This window comes from Motacilla alba, chromosome 2 (genome assembly GCF_015832195.1).
Source record: "Motacilla alba alba isolate MOTALB_02 chromosome 2, Motacilla_alba_V1.0_pri, whole genome shotgun sequence".
NCBI lineage: Eukaryota > Metazoa > Chordata > Aves > Passeriformes > Motacillidae > Motacilla > Motacilla alba.
In genome coordinates, this window is record NC_052017.1 from 20,386,882 (window position 1) to 20,410,545 (window position 23,664).

At 38.7% G+C, this 23,664-nt stretch overlaps 1 protein-coding gene across 1 annotated transcript in view; it reads left to right on the forward strand.

Moving 5' to 3' along the window:
* CUBN (cubilin) overlaps positions 1-23,664 on the forward strand; it is a 142,694-nt gene that overhangs the window by 111,141 nt on the left and 7,889 nt on the right. Inside the window, exons 55-59 of the mRNA XM_038127092.1 lie at positions 1,968-2,124; positions 3,373-3,522; positions 10,574-10,774; positions 13,007-13,136; positions 14,032-14,249. Of these exons, the coding sequence (XP_037983020.1) occupies positions 1,968-2,124; positions 3,373-3,522; positions 10,574-10,774; positions 13,007-13,136; positions 14,032-14,249 (856 nt within the window). The remainder of the gene's footprint in view (positions 1-1,967; positions 2,125-3,372; positions 3,523-10,573; positions 10,775-13,006; positions 13,137-14,031; positions 14,250-23,664) is intronic.

Genomic DNA, 23,664 nt, shown 5'->3' on the forward strand with positions numbered 1-23,664 from the left:
CAGTACCAGAAAATAATGAGAAAATAAAGCATTAAGATAAGTTCTTTTCAATTACTCCAGTGAAGAAAAAACCTGTGAATTTTACACTATAATTCTACCAAACTCCTTTATAAGTATTTAGACTGTCCAGGTTGCACTTCTTTTTTTAATTTCCAGAAACAAAGATAGAAATCTGATCTTTCATATGTTCTCAAGAACCATTGTTTTCAAAGCAATAGAATAGAGTGGACATGTTTTGCATTTTTCCATGTCATTTTTTTTTCAGGCATTTGGCATATGTTCAGTGGTTTTGTGCTCATTTTCTCCCCAGCAATACAACTCCCACTTGAAATAAAGGGCAAACATAATTTTGCAACATGTAGGAAGACTTGAGCAGCTGTACATCTGATCTATACCAACCAACTTACAGTTGCACTCATTTTTTAAGGCTGTGAAAAACACTCCACAGGGATTGGATTTGTCTTTTCATAACCTGCTCCAGCAATTAATTGATGCAATGTTACAATACATTTCACTAATATGAAAGTCTTAATGCTACTCAGTAAAAGTGTTTAATTTTAAATTCCTAAACTGCCCTGAATGACATACGCAGAACTATGTCAATTGGAGATTTTCTCCATGGAGAAAGATCTGAAATTTTTGATGCCCACTTCCTTTTCCAAATGTGTAATTTGAAATGTACGAAGATATCTGAAAAGCTGTAGAACTATGTAAGTTTCTTCCATTTATTCCAAACTGAGCAGCCAAAAGAGAGTAATCCAAAATCAATAGTGACTTTGCAAAACCTTGGCTGGGCTATAGACTATATAAATTAATCCTTTGAGCATTCATTGCATCAAACACCTGGTCACATGAATGAGGTGATTCATATGCTTACACTTACAGACTAACCCTTGGCTAACCCTTTCCTTTCTAGGATGGTTGCTTGGAGAAATCATAGTTTCATGTGGTTCTACTAGTTCCACTCAATTTCCTTCAAACACATTATTTCAAAAATCAGATATTATATATTTTTGGGTATAAAGTACTGTAAAAAACTGTTCAAACTATTCAAACACATCAACAAAATTAATTTTATTATTAGAGTAAATAATTCATTATTTAAACAGACATTTTAAATCCTGTCAATAAACACCCTGATTCAGGAAAATATATAAATGTTAAGAAACATCAAACATTTATACCTATGTTTCATTTTACATGTGTCTTGAAATTCGGCACTTAAACTGTAAACCTCAAGCACATAAATTTAAGTAATTACCTGAAGAGGATTTCCCTTAAATACCTACCTAAACTTGCATGCGCTTTTTAGGATGCCTGGTTTGATTGAGCTTCAATTGGCTATTGGTACAATTGAAGTAATACTTTAAAACATCATGGTTTTTCCTTTATTAGAAAGAGTTATTATAGTAACTTTTGACTTGTTTTGATACTTGTCATTGAAAAAGTGAATGTAAAATAAATTAAAAAAATATAAGCAACACTAGGTATTATCTGATGCATATGTACTAACCTAACATGACAGTTTTATTTACTGAATAACATAAGGATTACCTGTAATAATTACTTGTCTACACAGATATGCATATTCACAGGTTGTATGGAGTTAAGTTAGCAGAGATAAAATGGAAGTTGGTAATGATATGCATAAAATGTTTTTCTCTCGTCCCCTGGACCTGATCTGTGTTTGCTCTGTTACCAGCAAGGGTTCAAGCAAATGACCTCCAGAAGCCCTTCAGAGGTCCCTGGCAACCTAAGTTATTCACTGTGACTCACTCCTTGGAGGAATTTTTTAGCTCCACTGACTCTAGTATAATTAGCTCCAATTTAGAACTCTTAGATTCACTGTGAGATGAATCCTACCCTTAGTCTATGGAAAGAAAAACTGCATATGTAATTCCTGTTGGGTTCTCACAAATGACTTAGACTTTGAAAGCGCTAAACCATTTCCAATCTGTCCTTGCCAGGTGTGGAGAGGAAATAATGAAGAAGCAGCAGCTTTGTTAGCCACAGGATGTGGAAGTTCAGCTCCTGATCCTGTTGTTGCTCCAAACAATGTGATAACTACAGTATTTCAGTCTCAGGATGCTCCTGCTGCAGGTTTCTCTGCATCTTTCACAAGCAGTAAGTAACATTAAAGCCAGATGGCTGCCTAATTAATCCATTTGGGATTAGTTTGACCTGTGTGTAGCAATTCAGAGTCCAGTCCAACAAGGCATTGAAGCTTTTGCCCAGATATGGAAACCAAGAGTTTCCATACTGAGTGCAATAAACTCAAGTGTCGGACTTGCCCAAGATGCAGCTCTAATTTTGTAGTTATTCTCAGCCACCTTTTCCTTTTTAGTGTGCTGAAAGGAATCAATAGGCTTTAAATTTTAAAATTTCATAGTTAAACTGCGTGGAAACTAATGTTTTAATTTTCTTAAAAAGATATTTGTTTAACCATGGTATGTGCTTTGTGATGGTCAAACCCACCAGAAGTAGAAAAGGTACTGCTCAGCTTCTGTTGGTTGCTTGGGTTTTTTGTAGGATGTTGCCAAAGGAAACCACTTGCCCTTCATGGCATTTAGATGAAAATAGCAAGAAACTAAGTGCTTTGAGGGAAACACCATTGAAGCAGTCAGAATTCTGAACTGAAACCACTTTTGTTTTTATAATGTTTGCACTAACATAGTCAGTAACATCTAACAATCTCTTAGTGGAGACAGTCACAGGCTTCATATGCCTGTTACTAATCTTCTACCAGCATTTCACTGTGCACTGCATTCTTTTAAGCTTTTGTCTTAAAAAAGAGAAACAAAGGCCATGCAAATAATTAGGATCCAAAGGAGCTCCATGAAAACAAACTGTTCTGTGGGCCTGAAAACTTCTGGGTTGTAAACCTTTCCTGCATCTGCATACAGCAAAGTAATCCAGAGGTGGCCCCATGGCAGACTGCGTTCTCCTGGATGTCAGGCATGAGACAAGAATGGCACCACTTACACTAATGTGGGCATTTTCAAATAAGGCTCCTGTGCCCCAGTAAAGCCCCCTCCAATTCAGGCACATTTGTACATGCTAAGAGGTTTTGAAATGTGCTGTCTCCACACCCACTGGAACAGCAGAGCTGTGTCCTTCTGGTCAGGGGCTGTGGACCTATGGGCTGCTCCTATCCAAGAGTGTGACATTCAAGGTGGGACGGCCCTACGCTTCCCAAAAACACTGCTCTGGGTATGTGTAAGACCTGCTTTTGCCATCATGGTATGTGATACTCTCCCTGGTTTTTCCACCAGGACAGATGAGGTCCTTGTGTACATTATTGGGTTTCTTACTGCAAACACAGAATAGTATTATCACCAGGATTATAATTGTGCTTTATTTATTTGTTTGCAGGATGTGGAGTAAATTTCACCGGCCCTGAAGGTCGTATTGTCTCTCCAAACTACCCTAGTCAGTATGATAACAACCTGAACTGCAACTATATTATTGATCAGGGACCACAGTCACTGGTGATCCTAGAATTTGAGACTTTTGACTTGGAAGGTAACTGGTTCTTCATCATTTAAGTATGCATTATGAAGTGTAATTTCTTACTTGAAAACATACAAGTCTTCTATCATTGAAACTCACTGATGGTATAAGTTGCTGGCCCATTCTGAAAACCTTTTACAGATGTACTTCTATAGTTTTCAGGGTTAGGTTTTGAATCACTGAAGTCCTCCAGAATAATTAAGAGAGATTTCACCTGTTGAATATCTTGCAGCAATGATTTTGGGAATTTACCAGTTTCTTGGAATATAAAAGTGATTGTGGCTAATCTGGGTTTTTGTTCCTGTTTTTTCATTTGTTTGTTTCTTTGTTTGCCATTGAGTTCTTACAATCTTTTTGATCTTAGGCCCACTGTTTTGCTTTTCAGTGCATCTGTTTCTTAACTGATAAAATAGATATAAATATACAAGGATGTAAGAACACAGAAATAGGAAATTAGGGGAAAGACAGCAGTGGGAAATGCATAAAAGTGATTACCCTGTATATACCAGTAACAAAAGTCCCTCTTGTGATTAACAAATTTGGCAGCATTTAGCCAAGAAATAATGAGTATCCTGATCACATTGGTGTGAATGGTAAAGCTTTCTCAACCTTGACAAGATAATATTTTTATGTGTGGATATGCCATGATAAGACAGAGGAATCAGTATGTCCAAACTACTTGAGTGGCATCACATATTTTGAGGCCATCTTAATCTGGTTCCCTTGAAGTCTCCAGTCAAAAAGATATTGAGTAATTTGATACTAAGTTGGGTTGTGTGATTTGTATTTTTCTTCAGACCCAACAATAAAGACAGGAAACAGTATTCTTTTATTTTCTTTTTAAATTTCCAGACTGTTTTGAATTCAAAGGTATTCTGGTTCAGACTTAATTTAGGTCTGAGATAAAAATTTGTTTTGACTATGATTTTATCTGAAATATTTTTTTGATTCCCTAATACAAACCACTGCTTTAAGAATTTTTAAAATAAAATATAAACCAGGGAAATGATGTCATTTCTTCACATAGAAGACACTGTTATTCAGCAAACACACTAAAAATTAGGCTGAATCAGATGATGCCAATTTTGACAACTCTTTGAGTACATTTACTAATCTGCATTCTGTCTGTGCATTCAGTTAATTTATAAATGGATCCAAGCTTTTATTATCAATATGGTTGAAGCAGAGAGGTAAGTGACACAGATATAATAATAAACATAGATCTAAATAAATATTAAAAATATTCTGTCTCTTGCAGGGCAATTTGTTCCTTTATTTTTATAGGCTTCCTTAGGCTGCACTGACTAAAAGTCCTTAGTCACATGAAAGAACTGTGGATATGAGCTAATGGACATCTGGTTAGCAAAGAGGAAGTATGACATTCTCCCACAGTTGGTTACTAATACTTTTCACAAAATCTTAAAATACAACCCTTCAGTAAAGAAAAAATCACCTGGGTTTAAATTGTAAAGAAGATTGAACCACCATCTTGAAAACTATCATTGCAGAAATGAAAAATTATTCAGCAGTCACTGAATAATTGAATATATTTAGCACATATCTAACATTAAGGGTTTCTAGTATGAGCTCCATTAGTTCTTTTGCAAAAGCAGGACAATGTTTGGCAGCATCTGTTAAAAACATTTCTAGCTATTCCATATGCAAGGAAGCATTGCACCTACTTAGATTGTTGCTGAGAGTGGCCTTTAAAATTTTAACCATGCTATTACAGATGTTCTAGATTGGGTTTTAAAGTTTAGCTGCATGTCTAATTAACAAAATTTATTAACTATTTGACCTCTCAAAAGAAATCTAATTTTTTCCATAGTTTTTAGGTAAAGAAATGAAATATTTAAAATAATGCTTGTAAAGCATACATATCTCATTGACTTGAACAGGTTGAGTATCTTCTCCAGAGAATTAGAAGGCAGAAGTAAATAATCTCTAGTGCAGTGACACAGTGCTACAAAATGGAATGACTTAATGGGTTAGTCACAGATCTCTGCCTCTGAAAACATAATAGTAGTTATGATGAGAAGCCTCTTCTGATTGTAAAGAGTGACTGAGGCTGGTAAGTCACAGCAGTGCTATGGCATCAGTATCTGGGATCAAACAAACATGAGATGCATGTACTAAGTATTAAATATGTATTAAGCGCTAAATATAGCAACGAACAGAGCAAGAGAGAATTCAGGGAAACTGCGTTTGTGGATTTTGTGATCAAAATTTCATCTAAACTGTCTGCTTCTTGGTAGGTAGAACAATTTTTATCTCACTTTGAGCCCCTGAAAATACACATCAAATTTAGACATTCACCCAGATTTATCTTCTAGTGGTGGAGATAAACTTAGAACCAACTATATTGTGCAGGCGGAGTGAATTACTTTCTGGAAAGCTCTCTCACTCTCTTTACCTATTGACTATTGCAGGAAGCCATAAACAATAGCTTACACAAGATACTTGAGATCTGGGCAGGGAAACGTAGGCAAGATTAACCCCATGAATGGAGTTTGGCTTAGCTGCTGTGATTTCCTCGCAGCGTTCAGGATGTTTATTCCTGTGCCAAATTGAATATGGTCATAGAACCTCTCTTTTGATTTGTCAGTTTCAGGAAGTTGCATAAGCTGCCATTTGCTTCTTGTACCACCACTTGCATTGTTGTGTTTGGTTATTTTATAAAGAACCAAACAAATAAGGGTGAGTTTGTTATCCCAGCCCAGCTTCTGCAGTGATAAATGTCTTCCATATGCCCTTCCTCCTTGGATCAAAAGTCTACAAAAATCACACTCTAGAATTAGTAAAAACCCCTTATTTGTCTTTCTTGTTGGACTTAGTATCTAAGAAGTTATTAATCACATTCAATTTCTTGTCCGTTAGATTTATTCAGATGAACATCCTGACACATTCTCCTTTAGGACAGCTACAGTAATGTATTGTTAAGTGGCTGTAATATTCTTCAAGTGTGAGTATAACACACAATAAAGGCAGAGACCCAAATAATGGGAAAATAGGGAAAATGGATGTAGGCTTCCTGTGGTATCTGCTTTTAGAATTCTGTAATATTTATACTCTGTCCATACAAGACAACTGCTATGTGCTTATATCAGTTGATCTAAAATGTTTTAATAACTTGTTTATTTCTCCTTTTTTTAAAAAAACATGTCTGCAATTTTGTAATCTGGGGTAAGGTCACAGCTTTGTTTTGGAGTCTGCTCTATCTGATTTCTCAACTGTTACTAGGCAATTCAAAAAATAGATAAGTTTAGCAATAGAGTATTTTGAAATAGAATATATATGAGAAAGAATTTTAATTCCGTGCTTTCAAAACAATATCTTGTGCTACAGAGCTGGTTGATATATTGCACAGTGATATGTTTCTAGGTAATACTTCTACTTTAGTAATTCCTAGTGGTATTGCCATTTATATCAGAAGCTGCTATTGTGAAAAAAGACCCATTATTTTAAGTTTTACAGCCTTTAAACAAAAATACAGGTTTTGCCTCAATTCTAAACAAAACAGAATCTATGGCTAAAGACAGAGAGATAGAAAGAGGACATTGATATTATTGATCAGATAGTAAGGGGCCCAGATTTGATGAAGGTTTTTGTGCCGGCATCATATCAAAGAAATGATTTTATGGACAATAATGAAACTGGACAGAAATTTCTGCAAAGTGGAAAGGAGACAACCCAAAGGCATATTTCAAAATGTAATGTAAGGACAACTGAAGCTCTTATCATGTGAACTTTGGGTCAATGTATCAATGCTGAATGGTGCCAAGAAATGATAAATAGAGCACAGATAGATAACAAAGGGCCTTGAAAGCAAATGCATGCAGCAATTCAAAGAAACAGGGATATGTTCATAATGTCAGGCCAAATAAATGATCTCTTCAGAAGTATTTGGAAGAAATATTGTCAAGGCTAGAGGAATTAATGGAAGGATAGGAAAGAGTTTATCTTAAAGATAGTAACTGGAAAATTATGGGGTTACCAACACAGAGAGAGCAGTTGCATCTGTCCTCGCAAATGAGATTATACAGAGCTAATGTGGAGATAAGGAGGGCAAGACAGAGATATCTCATTGAATCCTCATGGATGAATCAGAACAGAGGATACAGTAATACCAGAAGGAAGAGCAAAAGCTCTTAGTAGACAAAGTTTTATGAGGAAAAACAGTGCTGACTATGTGCAAAGTGCCTTTCAGCTCAAAGAGGATGTTGGTCTGACATCTGGCTAAGAACAGATCTCTGGAGACTCATAAAAGCAATTTCATTGTAGTGTAAGGGACAGAAACTGGTCTAGAAAAGATCTAAGATTATCTGATTAGAGGAAATAAAACCACAGAGAAGAATTGTAGATGATGTGCTGAGTATGTGTAGAGGCTGAAAGTATGATATGAGGAGAATCTGAATCTGGGAAATATTTACATAATAATCCACTTAGATTGGTGAGAAATTAAGAAAAGTGTAAACAAGAGAATGAAGTACAGGCTAGAGATCAAACAATGACTAGTCTTTCCAGAATTTATGAGTCATAAATCATATTGGCCCAAACAATAAGGATTCAAAACTAGAAATTAAATTTTTTTCTCACAATCCTTCATCAACCATCTCGTTTCTTCCAATGCAGCATTGCAAATCAACTTGTGATAATATTAGGGACCTTGGCTTTGCTGAGAAATTAGTTTCACTTCATGCATTTCTCCAGTATTTTCAGAAAATTACCTAGGTTTCTTTCTTGAATCTTTCCCATCTTGAAAATACTCATCTCAATTTCTTTTTATTTGAATTATAAGATTTACTATTTTTAAAATCATATCACATTATCAAATATTCTAAAACAGTATAGGAAATTAAGAATATTTTTAATCAATTATTTTATTAACAATGTAATCAGCTATCTGATGTGGCTGGTTGTTATCAGCTTAGTTACTCTCACTAGAGTCAGACAAGCACAATGCCATATTTCTGTATTGACATAATTGCAAAGCATGTCAGCATGTATTGTCTTCATTGAGACAGAAGGAATTTTTAAAATTCAGCCTCCAGAGATGATCTAAGATACATCTGACTGCTGAGATCATTCTGTTGTTCTCATGAAACAGAACTATCACTCCACTTCAACTTGTCATCCTATTCAATACGAGTTATCTTGTTTCCTGCAACAATTGGAAGCAGCTTGTTTTGACTGGACAATCTGCAGGAATAAATCTGCTACAACAGTAGGCTCAGTGCCTCTCCTGTTAAATTTAGGTAATTCCCCATTAATCCTCTGCAGTTTAAGTAACTGTCCCATTATTGCTTACAGGTCACTAAACATGATAACTTAATAAACATGTGACAACCCAGCTTCCAGTAAGCTTATAAATGATGAAAAAGACAAAGTTATCCTTTAGGTATAACAACTACTGAAACTCGTTTTTCAGTAGGCATGTGCTGTGTTTTTCACTGACAGCATTAATTCAGCTTTCTTGCAAAACCCACATGGCTCTCCTCTTGCTCCCACCATATAGCCCTTGGTGGTGCCAGCCTGGGTACCCACAACCTCTCCCCCTGCTTATGGCTCCCAGCTGGGCAGGGAGGTGGTGACGTGGCTCTGAGCTCCCAGGGTGCTGGTGGCTGGTGCTTGGGAGGTCTCTCACACCCCCTGAAAGTGTAGCTTGTCCTTTGGGTACATTCCTCTGGCACTCTTACTCAGCTATTGACCTTTTGGTCCCCTCAGTATAAGGCTTTAGGCTATTAGAGAGCTTCCAAAGGAGAGCTATGAAAATAGTCAAGGGTCTAGAGGGGAAAACACATGAGGAGTGGCTGAGGTCACTTGGTCTGTTCAGCCTGGGGGAGACTGAGGGGAGACCTCACTGCAGTTGCAACTCCATCATGAGGGGAAGCAGAGGGGCAGACACTGATCTCTGTGGTGCACAGTGACAGGAAATAAGGGAATGGCCTGAGGTTGTGTCAGGAGAGGTTTAGGCTGGATAATAGGAAAAGGTTCTTCCCTCAGAGGGTGGTTGAGCACTGCCTGCCCAGGGGAGGGGTCACAACACCAAGCCTGACAGAGATCAAGAAGTGTTTGGACAATGCTCTCAGGCACATGGTGTGACTCTTGGAGATGGTGCTGTGCAGGACCAGGAGCTGGACTTGATGATCTGGGTGGGTCCCTTTCAATTCAGCATATTCTGTCACTCTGTGAAACTGATATGGCCTTCATATTTTTGAGATCTTTCACCTTTGTCAAATCTGTTTGCAAACAGTGAGGTGACTAGAAAGTCCTGAAGGTAGGGCAGGGAGTCAGAGAAAACAGTTAATTCCTCCAGAAACCTGATTGCAAATGAGAAGCTTAAAACAGTGGGGAAAAAATAGAATGCTGAACTCCCTATTTCTGTGTTCCTTTTTTTCCCCACGTAGCTAATATCTGCACTGATTTCCCCCCCCCCAAAACAGATTGCTTTACAAAATCACTGCAAATTTTGTTTTGACCTTTCCTTGAGCCAAACTGAAGACCCTGACTTTAGGTGCTCCAAAGTTTGAGGAAAATCAGGAAGAAATAAGTCAGCTCTGAAACTTGCTGGTGCATGCACTACTTTTTGATTTTTCAAAAATCTCACTCTAAATGGTTTAAAATTCCCTGCCCTGAATGCTGAATTCTGCACTAGGGGAAAGAAATTCTAGGTAGCTAGTTGCCTGTAACAAAAAGTGCATTGCTTTTATCTGCAGAGGACATCCTTGCTTTTGTTGGGTCTTCTTACCTCTTCGTAGATAGTGTTCACTGTGAACTCCCAAAATTCAAGGGGCCTGGAGCCTTTTCCAGAGCATTGGATGTGTTGAATGAGACAAATCTGATGTCTTACATGCAAGGCCTCTTTGCCTTTTTCTGCCAGAGTTTTACTGCATGTTAAAAATTGAACTTTGCTTCCTCAGCAAGCAAAGGAAATCCTGAGATCCCTGGAATGGAAAGTAATACAAAATTTAATTCTTCTCCTGGATTAGGTCTATATAGTTGTTGCTCAGTAAATCACATGTAAAACATGCTGCTAACACTTCTGCACTCTGTGTCTATGCAGCCCCAGCACTCCTGAGCAGAATTTGTCTTTATGATGGAGTGAGCATCTTCAGTGGGAAGAGCACAGCCGCACATCCTCTCATCACTCTCTGTGGCAATCAGCTCCCTGCCCCAGTCAGCGTCTTTGGGCCGATGCTGCTCAACTTTTACACTGACTCCCACATTGTGGGCTTTGGATTCCAGGCCAGATACAGAACAATTGGTGAGCACACACTCTTCTGTATTTGAGATGGTCAAAATATTCTGGATAACAGTTCCGTGTAGGAAAGCTGTGCCTCATTTTGGGAATACCTCAATGGGTGTAGATGGTACGTTTTCCCATTGCATTTGCTCAAAACAGTTCTCAGGACCAGGACATGGCACTGCTTGGTGTGGATTAACACCCTGAATGATGTGTTACCTCACGATTCTCATTTCTAGACTTTCCATGGGACCAAGTCAGGAACTGAAATATTTTCCATCTGTGTAGAAAAGAAATGCACCCATTATTGGCAGGTTTTGGTTGGTTGGTTAGTTGTTGCTTGCATTGTTTAAGGAGAAACATGACTAGTTTCTTTATTGATTAATTTTTTAAAATTTTATCACTTACACTTATAATTCTCAGTTATACTAAAATGACATGATACAATATGGGAAACAGAACAGGTAAATGGACACAGCTATATGCCTCCAATTGCAGATCCTCTTGCAGTGTCAGGAATGAACGTAAATAAATCTTGGGATATAGATTTATTTTAATGTTTTAATTACTATTTTCACCAAAGCTCTTTTGTCATTCATAAGAGATCTCTTATGTTTTAAAGAGGAAATTTGAATTAAAAAAATAAATTTCCAACTGAGTTTAGAATTTACATCTACACAAACATCCCAGAAGATTGATTTTATTTGCAAAGTAAATTTTATTATTTTCTAGGTTTAACTGATAGAGACCACTTTTATGTTTGAAAGCATAATTTTCTAACTGCAAAGAAAAGTGTGAGTTTAACTTTGGTATTTCCCTCAATGCATTCCTCATGTTCAAAGCCAGAGCACAAAAGCATAAAGCTAAATTCTTGATGTGAAATGAATGGTCTGTTACAGATAAGAAAGAGGGACTGGCACTGAGAAATGACAATGTGCAGTTACTCATGGAAAAGACTTTCATAACTCACGCAAGTCAGTTGCTGCTATCTGACTTGTGACTTGTGACATTTGAGAAGGATAACTGGAGCTTTATTAGCTTGTTGTATACAAAGCAGATTCTGCCAATTAACATTCCTCTTCCCCATAGCTGCATTGTTTGCTGCAAAAAAAAAGAAAAAGGCTCCCCGCTCCTAGCATAGAATAATGCTGGTTCTTTATCTTCCAAACTCCTGTCCTTTATCTGCCAGTGCTCCAGGCTGCCAGCCTGAGTTGTCAGGGGCTCTGCATCCAGCAGCACCCTGTATGGCACTGTCTTTGTTGAGGTGGTGGCCTGGGCAATGGCATCTTCTTTAAACCATGAAAAACTGTGCGTGGCTCACAGTTCAGAAGCTCAGAAGCTTATCAACAGGATGCAGGGAGACTTGGGGAAACTTTTTTTTTTTTTTTCCTCCTAAATTTAAGATTATAAAATGAAGGCTGAAGCTAACAATGGAGATTAGAGGTTTTGTTCCCTGAAGCACTGAAGCTGGGGACAAACATTAGCCACATCCTGGCCTCATTTGCATCCATGGCGAGAAACCCTGGGAAGCCAAGCAGTGCCTTGAGTTTAGAGTTGCAGAGTTTAACTTGCTTTTCAGCCAGAAAGCAAATATTCCATCCTCCAGCTCAGCCACCCCACAGTGCTGGTGAGTCCCAGCCCAGGGTGAAGTGGGGAACAGGATTAGTGATACCTGGAGACTCCTTTATGCATTTCTGTGCAGAGCAAATGCTACAGCAATGCTCCTGCCCTGACAAGGTGTTGACGGATGATGAGGCTCTGTATATATTTATTCCAGGAATGTCAGAGATAGGGTTATGAGTGTGGTTGTGATTAATTAGAGGTTTCCATGGGGCCAGGATCTGGATGAAGGAATGTCTTTGCCCACATATCTGCCAGGATTCTCTTGGCAAGCTAGAATGAGTGCAGAGATATTCTCATTCATGCTGCTGCATGAGGCACCCATCCCTCCCTGCTGCTCCCTGGACCTAGTGCAGGACATTTGCAATCAGTCTCAATCTTTTCCGCACAGTGCCAGTGCCATTTGGTTTGGATTAGTGAGAACCTGGTACTGCAGTGCTGATTAGTCTTCCACTGCAGAGTACAGCCTGACAGACATCTCACATTTAACAGTCCTAGGCTTGACAATGAACACTGCTCCAAATTTATCAAGGCTCTTCCTTGCCTTGCAGGTAAATTTCTGAAAGAAATATGAGAATTAGGGCCAAACTAGTATTCAGACACTAATTACTCTTTTTTCTGTTTCCTCTACAGCTTGTGGTGGCATTTTCAATGCCTCTAATGGTGTTATCAGCAGTCCAGGCCATTCACATCTTGATTATCACAACAACATGAACTGCTCTTACTACATCACAGTTGGAAATGGCAAAGTAGTGGCCCTGAAGTATGTAACCCAAGTTCAGTTTGTCATTAAGGGGACAGGGAGGTCTCTGATTCCTGTTAAAGCAGCAATTATTGACAATATTTTCCGTGACTCTCCTTTTCCAAGGTCAAAGCCAAACTAAAATAAGAGATGGTTACTGAAGGCACTTTTATCAGCCTCAGGCTCCCTTCCATCTTTCTTTTTTACTTGTTAGGTAAAAAAATCACAATTTTAAGTTCCCACTTTGGTTAATGACAAGACAAAGAAATTGTAAAAATGCAACTCATGCTTTTTTAGTTAAATTCTGCAGCCTTTGAGAAGTTTATACAAGAAAAATGATAATATTTTTAGAAGGGTAGTAATAATTTTATAGCCAAAGTAATAATATCCACCCAAAAATAGTGTATTTCTGAGTGTATGCTATCTTGCCTAAGAGAGAGAGATTATTGCCACAAAATCTTGCCTCTGAGAAATTAAAAACTGATCCATTCTTCTATCATGTGGTTGTGAATTAGGAGCATATTTCCCAGCTATGAGGAGGACTCACTGGCCTGCACTCTGCTCCTGCATTTTTTAGGCCAATCATGTGCCAAAGGAAATTGCAGCCTGAGCAATTGCAGGAGTGAGAGATGGTGCGTTTGACAGGAGAAACCTCCTGCTTCAGAGAAAGCTGAGGTGTGCTGACAGCTTGCCTTGTAAGAGGCCCCGTGGGTGAGGGTCCCAATTTCTTTGAGGCTTGTTGGCTGAAGAGTTTTGCCATGCATTTAATAGTTGCTTGGTTTCTTCCTGAAGAGACGTGTTTGGCTTTGGCTATGTGTTTTGCGAGCACTTGGACTTTTCCTCAAGCACTAAAACACACGTAGCACAGGGAAAGAACTGAAAGTGTGATACCTAAGACTCCAACTGTGTTTTACAGATTCAACAGCTTCCAGCTTGAAATATCTCCCTCCTGCTACAAAGACTATGTGGCTGTGTATGATGGCGCAGATATTCATGCTCCTCTCCTTGGGAAATTCTGTGGCTCAGAATTGCCTCCAAATATTAAGAGCTCCAGTAATAACTTGTTCCTGGTGTTTAGCACTGACTTCTATGGAGCAGACAGGGGATGGAAAGCATCCTTCAGAGAGGCCTTAGGTATGTGAATTATCAGACTCCTAATCTGCTGGTAAGTAATTTCTTTTGGTGAGGAGCAGTTGTGACCTCCCTCTCCAGGGGTGAGTGAAGCAGAAGAATGTTTCTGATTTTGTGAAAATTGACTGAACTAAGCTAAATACTAGGCTTATGGGATCCCTGCATTCCAATCTGGTTCTGAACTGATCCCCTTCATTCTTTGCTACCTTTTCCCTGCCTCTCTGAAGGTAAAGGTGTTTCTTGGGTGACTGAAGGCCTAGCAGCACCAAGAGACCTCTCTTTTGGCAGAAATACAGCAACACTTTAGAATTCTTATTCTTCTGTAGTCAGAGGTTCATGGTGTGCTAAAGATGCTTCCTTTCAATCTATGTTCACTTTCCATTTCCTTTCAGTTTCCCTCACACCTTCTAAAGAACTAAACTGTTGAAGTCAGTCAAGATTGTGGTTCCACACCAGACACCACTGTGCTGATTTCTACTGATTTGTGGGATCATTCTAATTAGCTGGCCATAAAATAAATGGGATCACAGTAAGAAGGCACTGGATGCCCTTTGTTTTGATGTATGCAAGAATAAGGGGCAGAGTTTGATTATTACCTTAAAAACTGTTTAAATTCAGTACTCTACTTTAAAGATCAAAGTATAAAAGGAGATTTTTATCTCCTTATCTTTTTTATCTCCTTTTATGAATTGTTTAGGGATGGTAAGCAAATTATTATTACATGCAAATTGATTTCATGTCATCTCTACTATTTCCTGTATAATTAACTCCACGTCTTTTGTGGTCTAGAAAGAAGTAATTGTCTGGTTTGCAAAGCTGGCGCTCAGACAGATCAGAATGAAAGGCCTTTGTGGCAGAACAAACATAGTCTTCTGCTGAGTCACTGAATCCCCTCCCTATCCCTAGCCAGTGACTTTCTCATTTGATAGTCTGAGAAAGTACTTACAGATAAGGGAAATAACTGGTTTTACAGGCCTTGCCAAGAAAAATATTCCCACAGAACCTCATAGTTATTACTATTATTAACTCTGCCTTTGCTTCACTCGAAGTAATTGCTACAAGAATGCCTAAGACCTGTGAATGGTCTTTAAGTCTTGTGAATGGTATTCCAGGTAACTTAATGTTGCTTCACATGTTGTTGTCTTTAGACACTGAAGTATCAGTTGTTATAGATCCACTGCAGCCTGGGTTAGTATTTCCAGGGTGAAGTCATCAGGAACTCCCCGAGCTCTTCCTCTTCCTGTTGGCATTTAATCAATTTTTTTAGCCACGGACTTTAGATTTATTTGTGCAACTTGACAGATCTCCTTAAGCACACCACAGAACACAGGCCAAGCTCTTCAAGTCATCATCCTGCCTGGTAATTGCCTAGAGTGAGGAGAAGCCTTTTATGAATAAACTTTGACATCTCTTAGATGTTTTGGAGGGACATTTCCGGAGGCTCCCAAGGAAAACAAGGGTAAGATGTTGCATGGGTTACTCAGGAGCTATGAGTTGCAAGCTATAAAAGATGCCCAGGAGGAGGTATGGGTTGTGTGACAAAGAGCCTGTGGTGGTGAGATACTTAATGGTAGGTCTTCTCTCTTCATTGTGGGAAGCAAGCCACAGGGACTAAACCACATAGCCATTAGCAAGGATCTTGGCAGTCCCATGATAACACAGAATAGCCAAAAAGAAGAAAAGCATATTACAAAAGGAAAACATGAGTCACATCCTATAAATGTTTCCAGCTTGGCTTGCCTAAAAAACAGAGCCAGGAAAATCTGTGACACATCTTTGTACTATGAGGTCTGAGATTATGGTTCAAATAAAAGAGAAAAAAACCATGAAAATATAAAAGCCTGTTATTCTACATAGTGCTTTAGAGAGGCTCCCTCATGTCTGTTAACAGATAAAACCCATGTGGTTTTCTAAGAGTAAAAATGCAATCAGATGACAATTCATAATGATAAATCTCTTGAATAAGGAAGATGGTATCTGTAGAGAAACAAGAAACCTCATTCTCTGTTGGATGACAACGAGCACATTATTCTCTAGTTGCCCCAGGGAAACACAACTGCATAACATAATTATTGCTCTCTGTTTCATGTTGTGAGTGACCCTGATTATGTATTGGAGAGAAATAACGTATTGTTTCTGTTTGTAGTAAATGAAACTGTTTCCTTTCCCCGCAAGCTCTTCCAATTTCTTTCCTGATCAGGCTCTTTAAGGAATACTGCCTAAATCTACGATTATCCAGGCACTCAAAGAGTTAAACTCTGTAATTTCTGTAGAAGACCTTCCCTGATTTTATTAAAACAATTAGTTTCCATCACTGATCCTGCCTCCAACAGAATATTTAAGGTCCCCCCAATAGACAGAAAAAGGACACTAAAAGAAAGTCTGAAATAGTGTTATTTGGCTATTTAGCAACACGTCATCTTTCTTGTCAAATATATTTTCTTTCCCTGTGCTAGTCTATACACTGTGTAATAAAAAGTGCACAATTCACAGGCAGCATTATTTGTCATAACTCTGTGAGATGATGTGCTTGAGGCAGGGGAACATATGGCCCTTGTGATGTGGTTCAGAGGGTTTATCTTTTCACTATTTCTGCTTCTAAGTTTGGGCACTTATCAGCTTCATTTTTGGAATCACTTGGACATACTCTCAGGCAGAGCTGGAGAGCTGGGCTGACTGGAAGATACCAGCCTGCTCCAAGTGTTAGATTTGTGGAAAGACAGACTTCTCTTACCTTAGTTATCACTGACCTTTTTCCTGCCTTTCTTTTCAGTCTGTAAAATGAGAATTGTCTTTTCCCCAGCGAGCATGTGCTCCTCTAGACAATCAATAAAAGGATGAGAAGATAGAAATCAATATCAGCTTAAGGCAATTGGTTACATGAGATGTCTCTGTAAAGGAAGGAAAGCTAAGATCTCTCCTCAAAGAATGAGATCGGCATGTACTGAGCTTGTGACTTGGCTAAAGATCTCCTGATTATCTCTTAAGCTCTAAGGGAAGATCTGAGTTTCTTAACTGACCCTGGCTGGCAGGGACAGAGTCTGCACATACCTCTGCCATCCCTGCTGTAATAGCACAAATAGCAGTTTGGTGACAAATGGAGCTTCTGCCTACGCCCATTCAGTAATGGGGGGACCGTCTCACCTGAATTCGTGATCCCCTGAGGCATATGATACAAAAGCTAAGAAGGCATAAAGACTTGGGTATTTTTCTTGTTTTAAAGAGTCAGAAATCCCTGTTGGGAGATGTAGCTGTGACCTTATTAACAGGAAGTCATTTCTCCTTGAAAGCTCTCAACTGATGTGCATAGCTCCATTGTGCCAGTAATGAAAAATGCCTCTAATCCATCAGAGCAATATCGAGGGGTCTTCTGAAATGCAGGTCTGCTCACTGAGGCTTTCTAAGGAATTCACATGAATGTACAAGAAGCAAAGTGTTGCACATGGTTAGATAAATGAATTGAGTCAGAAGGCTCTTCCTGAGCTTTATTCACATAATACAGGTAGAACTGCAACAGCTGGGACAGTGGAGAAGGTAGGGCCGAGGAGGGGAGGAAGATTGCCTGCTTTTTCTCTACTGCCCCAAATTCTGCTTGACTTCAAGCTGTGACCAGCTTTTTCCCCCTCCCTTTTTTATACTATCTTTTGTGAGCATGCAGGAGAAATCCAAGTTGATGCATTGTGAAAGATGAGCATTGTGTACTGGATTAATACCATTGTGGTCCCTTGTTTGCATTATTTTAGGGTTTATGAGCTCATGGGCCACAATTCCACTGCACAAGGCACTGCACAGGCAGAATAAAGCAACAATCTAATGTCACAAAAAGATTATGATTTAAACACAAGACAAAGAAAACCCAATGGATACAGACAGGCAAGAAGAATAGGGCAGCCACAGTGAGAAGACTAGTGTTGCTGGCTCTAGGGCAGGAGAAATGTCTCCTAAATCTTTGGCAACCATTAGGCTGTTGGAATGTTAATTCCTGAAGCACCCCATTCTCTACATTGTCCTCAGTTTGCTCAATTTTTTTTCTCTAGGATCTCTCCATTCTTTTTATACAAATCATAATTTCTATTGAATGAATAGTAATCATTTAACATGACAAAGATAAATATAAGCAAGTATAGTTTAGAAGAAAAATAGATGGAAAAAATTAATCTTTCCTTATATAGCAGAGAAGTCCATTCATAGGTAATTTGCATAAATAATCTAGTTTGCATATAATAGAAATAGTTTATAATCTACATGCTTTTCTTCTTGATAAGATGATCTTTAATTTACCTGATAAATCACCCAGAGGTATCTGCCTTCTCTTATTCTATTTGCTGTGTATTGAATTACTTGTTTCCTGTGTGGAATTGAATACACTAAAAGCTTGTCACTAACAGGTTTACTGTTATGCTCTCCCCTAATGAAATTATAGTCTACTTTTTAAAAAATTGATCCAGTAGACTTTTCAAAGCATTTTTATGCTATTTTATTGTATCAACAACAACAACAAAAAAGCATCATTTTGTTGTAGTTCATGTTCCGTCCTGTAAACTGAAACTATGACTTACTCTATGTTTGGTTTCTAGGTGCACTTTTTCAGCAGTATTCATCATGCACAGTTGCTGCAGAGTGTTTTTGGGTTGTTCAGAATTGCTGAAAAAGCCCCCACAATTTTGAACGAGCAATATAAAGTGTAAAATATTGGTTTGGATATTCTGTTGCATAGGCCAGGGGTAGGTGTCCTTTTGTGAGTCACATTTAAATTCTCATACCACCAGAAATAGTTCATTGCACTGATTTATGTAATTAATGGTGGTACCTGCTGTAGGTGGCACCAGGCACCTGCAATGGTAACAGCAGTTATGGTCTGTTATGTGGATGGCACATAACATTCAGCACAGCTGAATCCTGCCCATTTTTCTTCCTGCACAAAAAAAAAAAAATCTTAGAAGAATGTGTCCTTGACTGAGGCATGTGAATGTTGTTGTATTTTCTCATGCCTTTGGAAAAGCAGCAGCGTTTTTGGTTTTTTTTCTTGCAGAGATTTCACATCCCATTAGGACTGGTTCCCAGGGCTGTGTCTCAAGGTATCCAACCTGAGCCCAGAACCTGCAGAGGGTCTAGCTGAGAAGCAAATTGTTTGAATGTCACAAATCTTCTGACAGAAATTTCTTTGGGCTTTCAGTTCACTCAATTTTTGCCAAATATATTACCCATTAGTATTACATGTCATTACCCTGTCATGGATAACTTATAGTTAGTTTTATGTATTAAAATAAGTGAATAAATTGTGGCTAATCATATCTTTTCTTGATCTTATTATAGTCTAGGAAAATAAGAACATCTGTGACAAGATCAGAATATATGATCCTAAGTCACAATTCCCAGACTGTTTCTAAATGTATTTTGGGTCTCAAATATCCATCAGCTTGAAATCTCACTAAATTTAGAAAGCATTTCTGGTGTTGAAATACATCTCTTTGGTGTCTTTGAAAAGAATACAAGTGTTGAGCTAAGGGATAGTCTACAAATGTCTCTCAGCAATGTCAGTTAATAAACCACAGGGTCACAGAATGGGTGAGGTTGGAAGGGACCACAGTGGGTCATCTGCTTCAACCTCCCTGCTCATGTAGGGTCATCCCAGAGCACATTGCATGGGATTGCATCCAAACAGTGCTTGACTATCTTCAGTGAAGGATTTCTTCTTCCAAAGCAAAAGAAATAGAAGGGGCTTGCATGTTCAAATTGGACAGATAAGAAGAAAAGCAGACATTAAAATACGAAAATTTTGTCTGATCTGAAAAATTGAGGGAAAAACTTGTTTTCAGACACAGTAATTACGTATTTTTTTAGTGACTAAATGGTTGAAAGCTGATGGGATATTCAGATTAATGGCCCTTCACAAAACTGTGGGGGAACTCTGCTGGCATGAACTGTCTAAGTTTGACTGAAGTCAATTACTTTTTCAGCTGAAAATCTGTCCTCTGGTGCATACAAAAAAGAGTTGAGACATTTCTCATTCACAAGAGAGATCTGCAAAGGCTTAAGTAGCTGTGGTGCCAGATATGAACACTAATTCAGTATTAGTAAGTATTGGAATTAGGCAAGACTGCATGTCAGCCTCTGGTCTCCCAGACAAGCATCAAGGAGATGGATAGGATAGTACATAGATCAGAGTTTGCAGGCTTGCCACAGAGCACGTCTAAACTGTTATATTTGGTATCAGTCCAAAGAACCTTAAAGATTTCATCTGACTGCATTTGTGAAATCTGGCTAAAGCAGGATACTGGGGCTGTACAATCCTAAATGTCACTGCTAGTACCATTGCCAGGCCATCAATCCAGTCAAAAAGCTTTTCTGCATGAAGGCTAGATAAGGACTCTAAAGGGCCTTGTGCTTTCAGAGGTCTCCTGAAATGTTACAGGCTCTGTGGAAAGGGCCTGCAGCCACACAAAATCATGATGTTGGTGCAATGATTGCCAAAGATGGGACCAGCCCAGCTTGAGAAGGTTCACCAACCTTCAGTATCAGCCATGAGATGAAGCAGAAGAGTACAATTCCTCACTCCAGCCCTGTCCTTCTGAGCCTTACTGTTTGAAGCCATGATCCAGACAAGGTATGAGCTAATTGTTACAGCCACAGTAAGTCCAGCCACTCCCATGCACTGGAAATAAGACCCATCAAGAAAGAAGAATTGGTCTTAACTGAAGTAATCTTTGCTTATACTCATCTTTAGTTCAGATCAGAGAGAAGTCTAGAGTTCCCAGGGATGCTTCTAGGTGAAAGCAAAAGAGAGTCAGAAGTCTTGGAGGGAATTTTCATTACTGCCAAGTAGAACTAGACAATTTCTTTTACTTTGCAGCCTTCTAGTTGTTGTTTAGGATGCTCATTTTTAAAAGAAGGGAAAGACACCAAAATCGCTTTGTTGTCTTTTGAAATGTCAGTGGTGTAGTTGATTCTGATAGATTTCAAACTATTCAGTAGGTTACCCTTTCATTGCACCCATACCTGTATAAATGAACCTTTCCCCTGGCTGTACTTCAAAGACAGGAAGCTTCAAAGATTTATCTTCATCTTCATTCCATATCTAGAGGGTATAACTCTTAACAGAGAAACATGTGCTTGGTCTCTGCTGTAATGATTTTTATTTGCCATAGGGAACCTTCAATTCCTTCTTTTCTGAATGGTCCTGGAGCCTTTTAGTTTCACTAATGCTTCCCACCAAAAGCAATTAGGGATGACAGTGTGTGCCCTAGTTCTGATAATTTGCATTCTCTGGCAAGCTGTTTATGAGAACAAGATTGCCATCTGATTTATGATGACCTTATGATTTTTATTTAAAATAAGAAAGCAAAGACTGAAACAAAACAGTCAGCCATGTAGTTGCTCCATCTGCTGACATACAAATTGTTTTATAAGGTACATTTCTCATTATCTTAATCAAGTTTAGCTTTTAATATCTAAGATTCTATTCTCAAATTAACAGACTTCTCAGTCCCAGATTTTGTCTGGATTTTTAGCTACATTTGTTTCTGGCTGTGTTAGCCAGTGATGAATATATTTTCTTTAAAAATTACCTGCAGGCTGGATGGCTACTCTTTGGCCTTCTGTCCAGAATGGGTGCTGATTTTTAAAGCAATGTGGTGTGTCCTGGCTAAAACACAGTGAGATAGTGCTTCTCTTAGTTCCCTCCGGTTAAGCAGTTGGTTCTTCATTTACTTGTGGGTGTTCCCTTCATCTACACAGTTGCACTATTGTGTAACTTCTAGAGCCTGCAATCAGATGTAGCGTTGATCAGCACTCAAAAGCACCAAGAAGGATGGATTTTTCAGCAAGGACTTCTTTTTATTTGGCTTGATGTAGGACTAGTTGATATCTGGTCAGCCTCCAGTTTAGCTGTTATTTATAATGTACTGTCCTGGAAGCATCTGATTCTATCCCAGCTGAGCAGGCTGGGGATTGTGGAACTTCATTTTTATTATCTATAAATCACATTTTCAGTTATTTATCTCTCCTTAGATGATATTGCTGGTTATACTATACTAGCTGGAATTAATTTTCTGATAATGGGAATTTGGTCTGCTTCCCTCTCTGTCAGGCCCTTTTCATATGCTGTACACCTAGGGCTTACCCACATGTGTATTTTCTGTCTTTGTATTAGAGCTGCCTTTGTAGCTGCACAGTTAGCAGTGAATTTCACTACTGCAAAAGTACAGACATTTAATATTCAAAAAAAAGGATGATCCTGCAGCACTGAGAGCCTTCTTGTTGCATGGGTCTGTGGCAATTCCCTGACTCATGTTGCCATGGTCTGACTGGCATCTCTGCAATTTTACCCTGAAAAAGGGAAGGGGAGCTTTGTTAGTGTCTGACCCATATATTCAGTCCAGACTCAATATTGCAGGGCTGGATGGTCAGACTATGATCTTGGACTGATGTTCATATGCTTGATGTTATGTTTAAATGTTTGCAGGGGACAGCCCCAACAGCATTGTTTCAGAGGAACAGAATAAATCACGCAGAAGGGTGAACACAGAGAAAAATATAGAGAAACTGCACTCCTAGGGCCCAGGCACCCTCCTGGCTGACATTTTCCTCCTTCCCAGACTATTTGTGAGAATGTGATTTATTGCTCACATTTCCCCTGCTGTTGTTCTCGCCTTCTGCAGTGGCACTGGAATGAATGCTAAAACTTTTCCAAGTTTCTGACTTCATTAAATGTCCACAAAACTGGACTATACTCTACTAATTTCTGGCTTTTTCACTTTGTAATAAGTTTCTTCTGTTCATTTTTAACTATAGAAAATCTGAAATCTAACATTATGAGGATTTTGATTTTAAGCAAACTGCTTTAACAGGGTGGGGTTTTTCTGGCTTTGGTTGGTAGAGCAGAACAACTTTCAGCCTTAGTCACTCTGCTTTGACCACGGCAGTCTCGCAAGCCCCGGGTTACTGATGCAATCCTGATGCTTGGATGCTGATTTCTCACCAGCGTGATCTTTTGTAATACTGTAGCTCAAGTAAGGCACAGTTTTATATGTCTGGAAATGTATCAGGGTGTCAAGGTGAAGTCACTGAATGTGCCAGACAGGCGTATTTTACACACACAGATGAAATCGTGAAACTCTGCTTGTGTTGCTTAGCCACAGCTGTAGCTTCATCTCTTATTGAATGCTCATAAATGGATTTCCTGCAGGAGACAACAGGCTTGCAGTTACTCCTCTGCTCTGTGCAGTTTACAAAAACTCTTTCCTCTGACCCCAAAGCGAGAGTAAAACAATATTTAATTTAAATTCCAGAGTTAAATAACTGGCCAATCCAGGAGACCTCATAGAGTCAGGGGCAGGAAATAAATGAATTGATGATCACATTTACTAGCCCAGTCAAACCTCTGGAAATCAAACTATTAAAAAAACCAAAAAAAAAG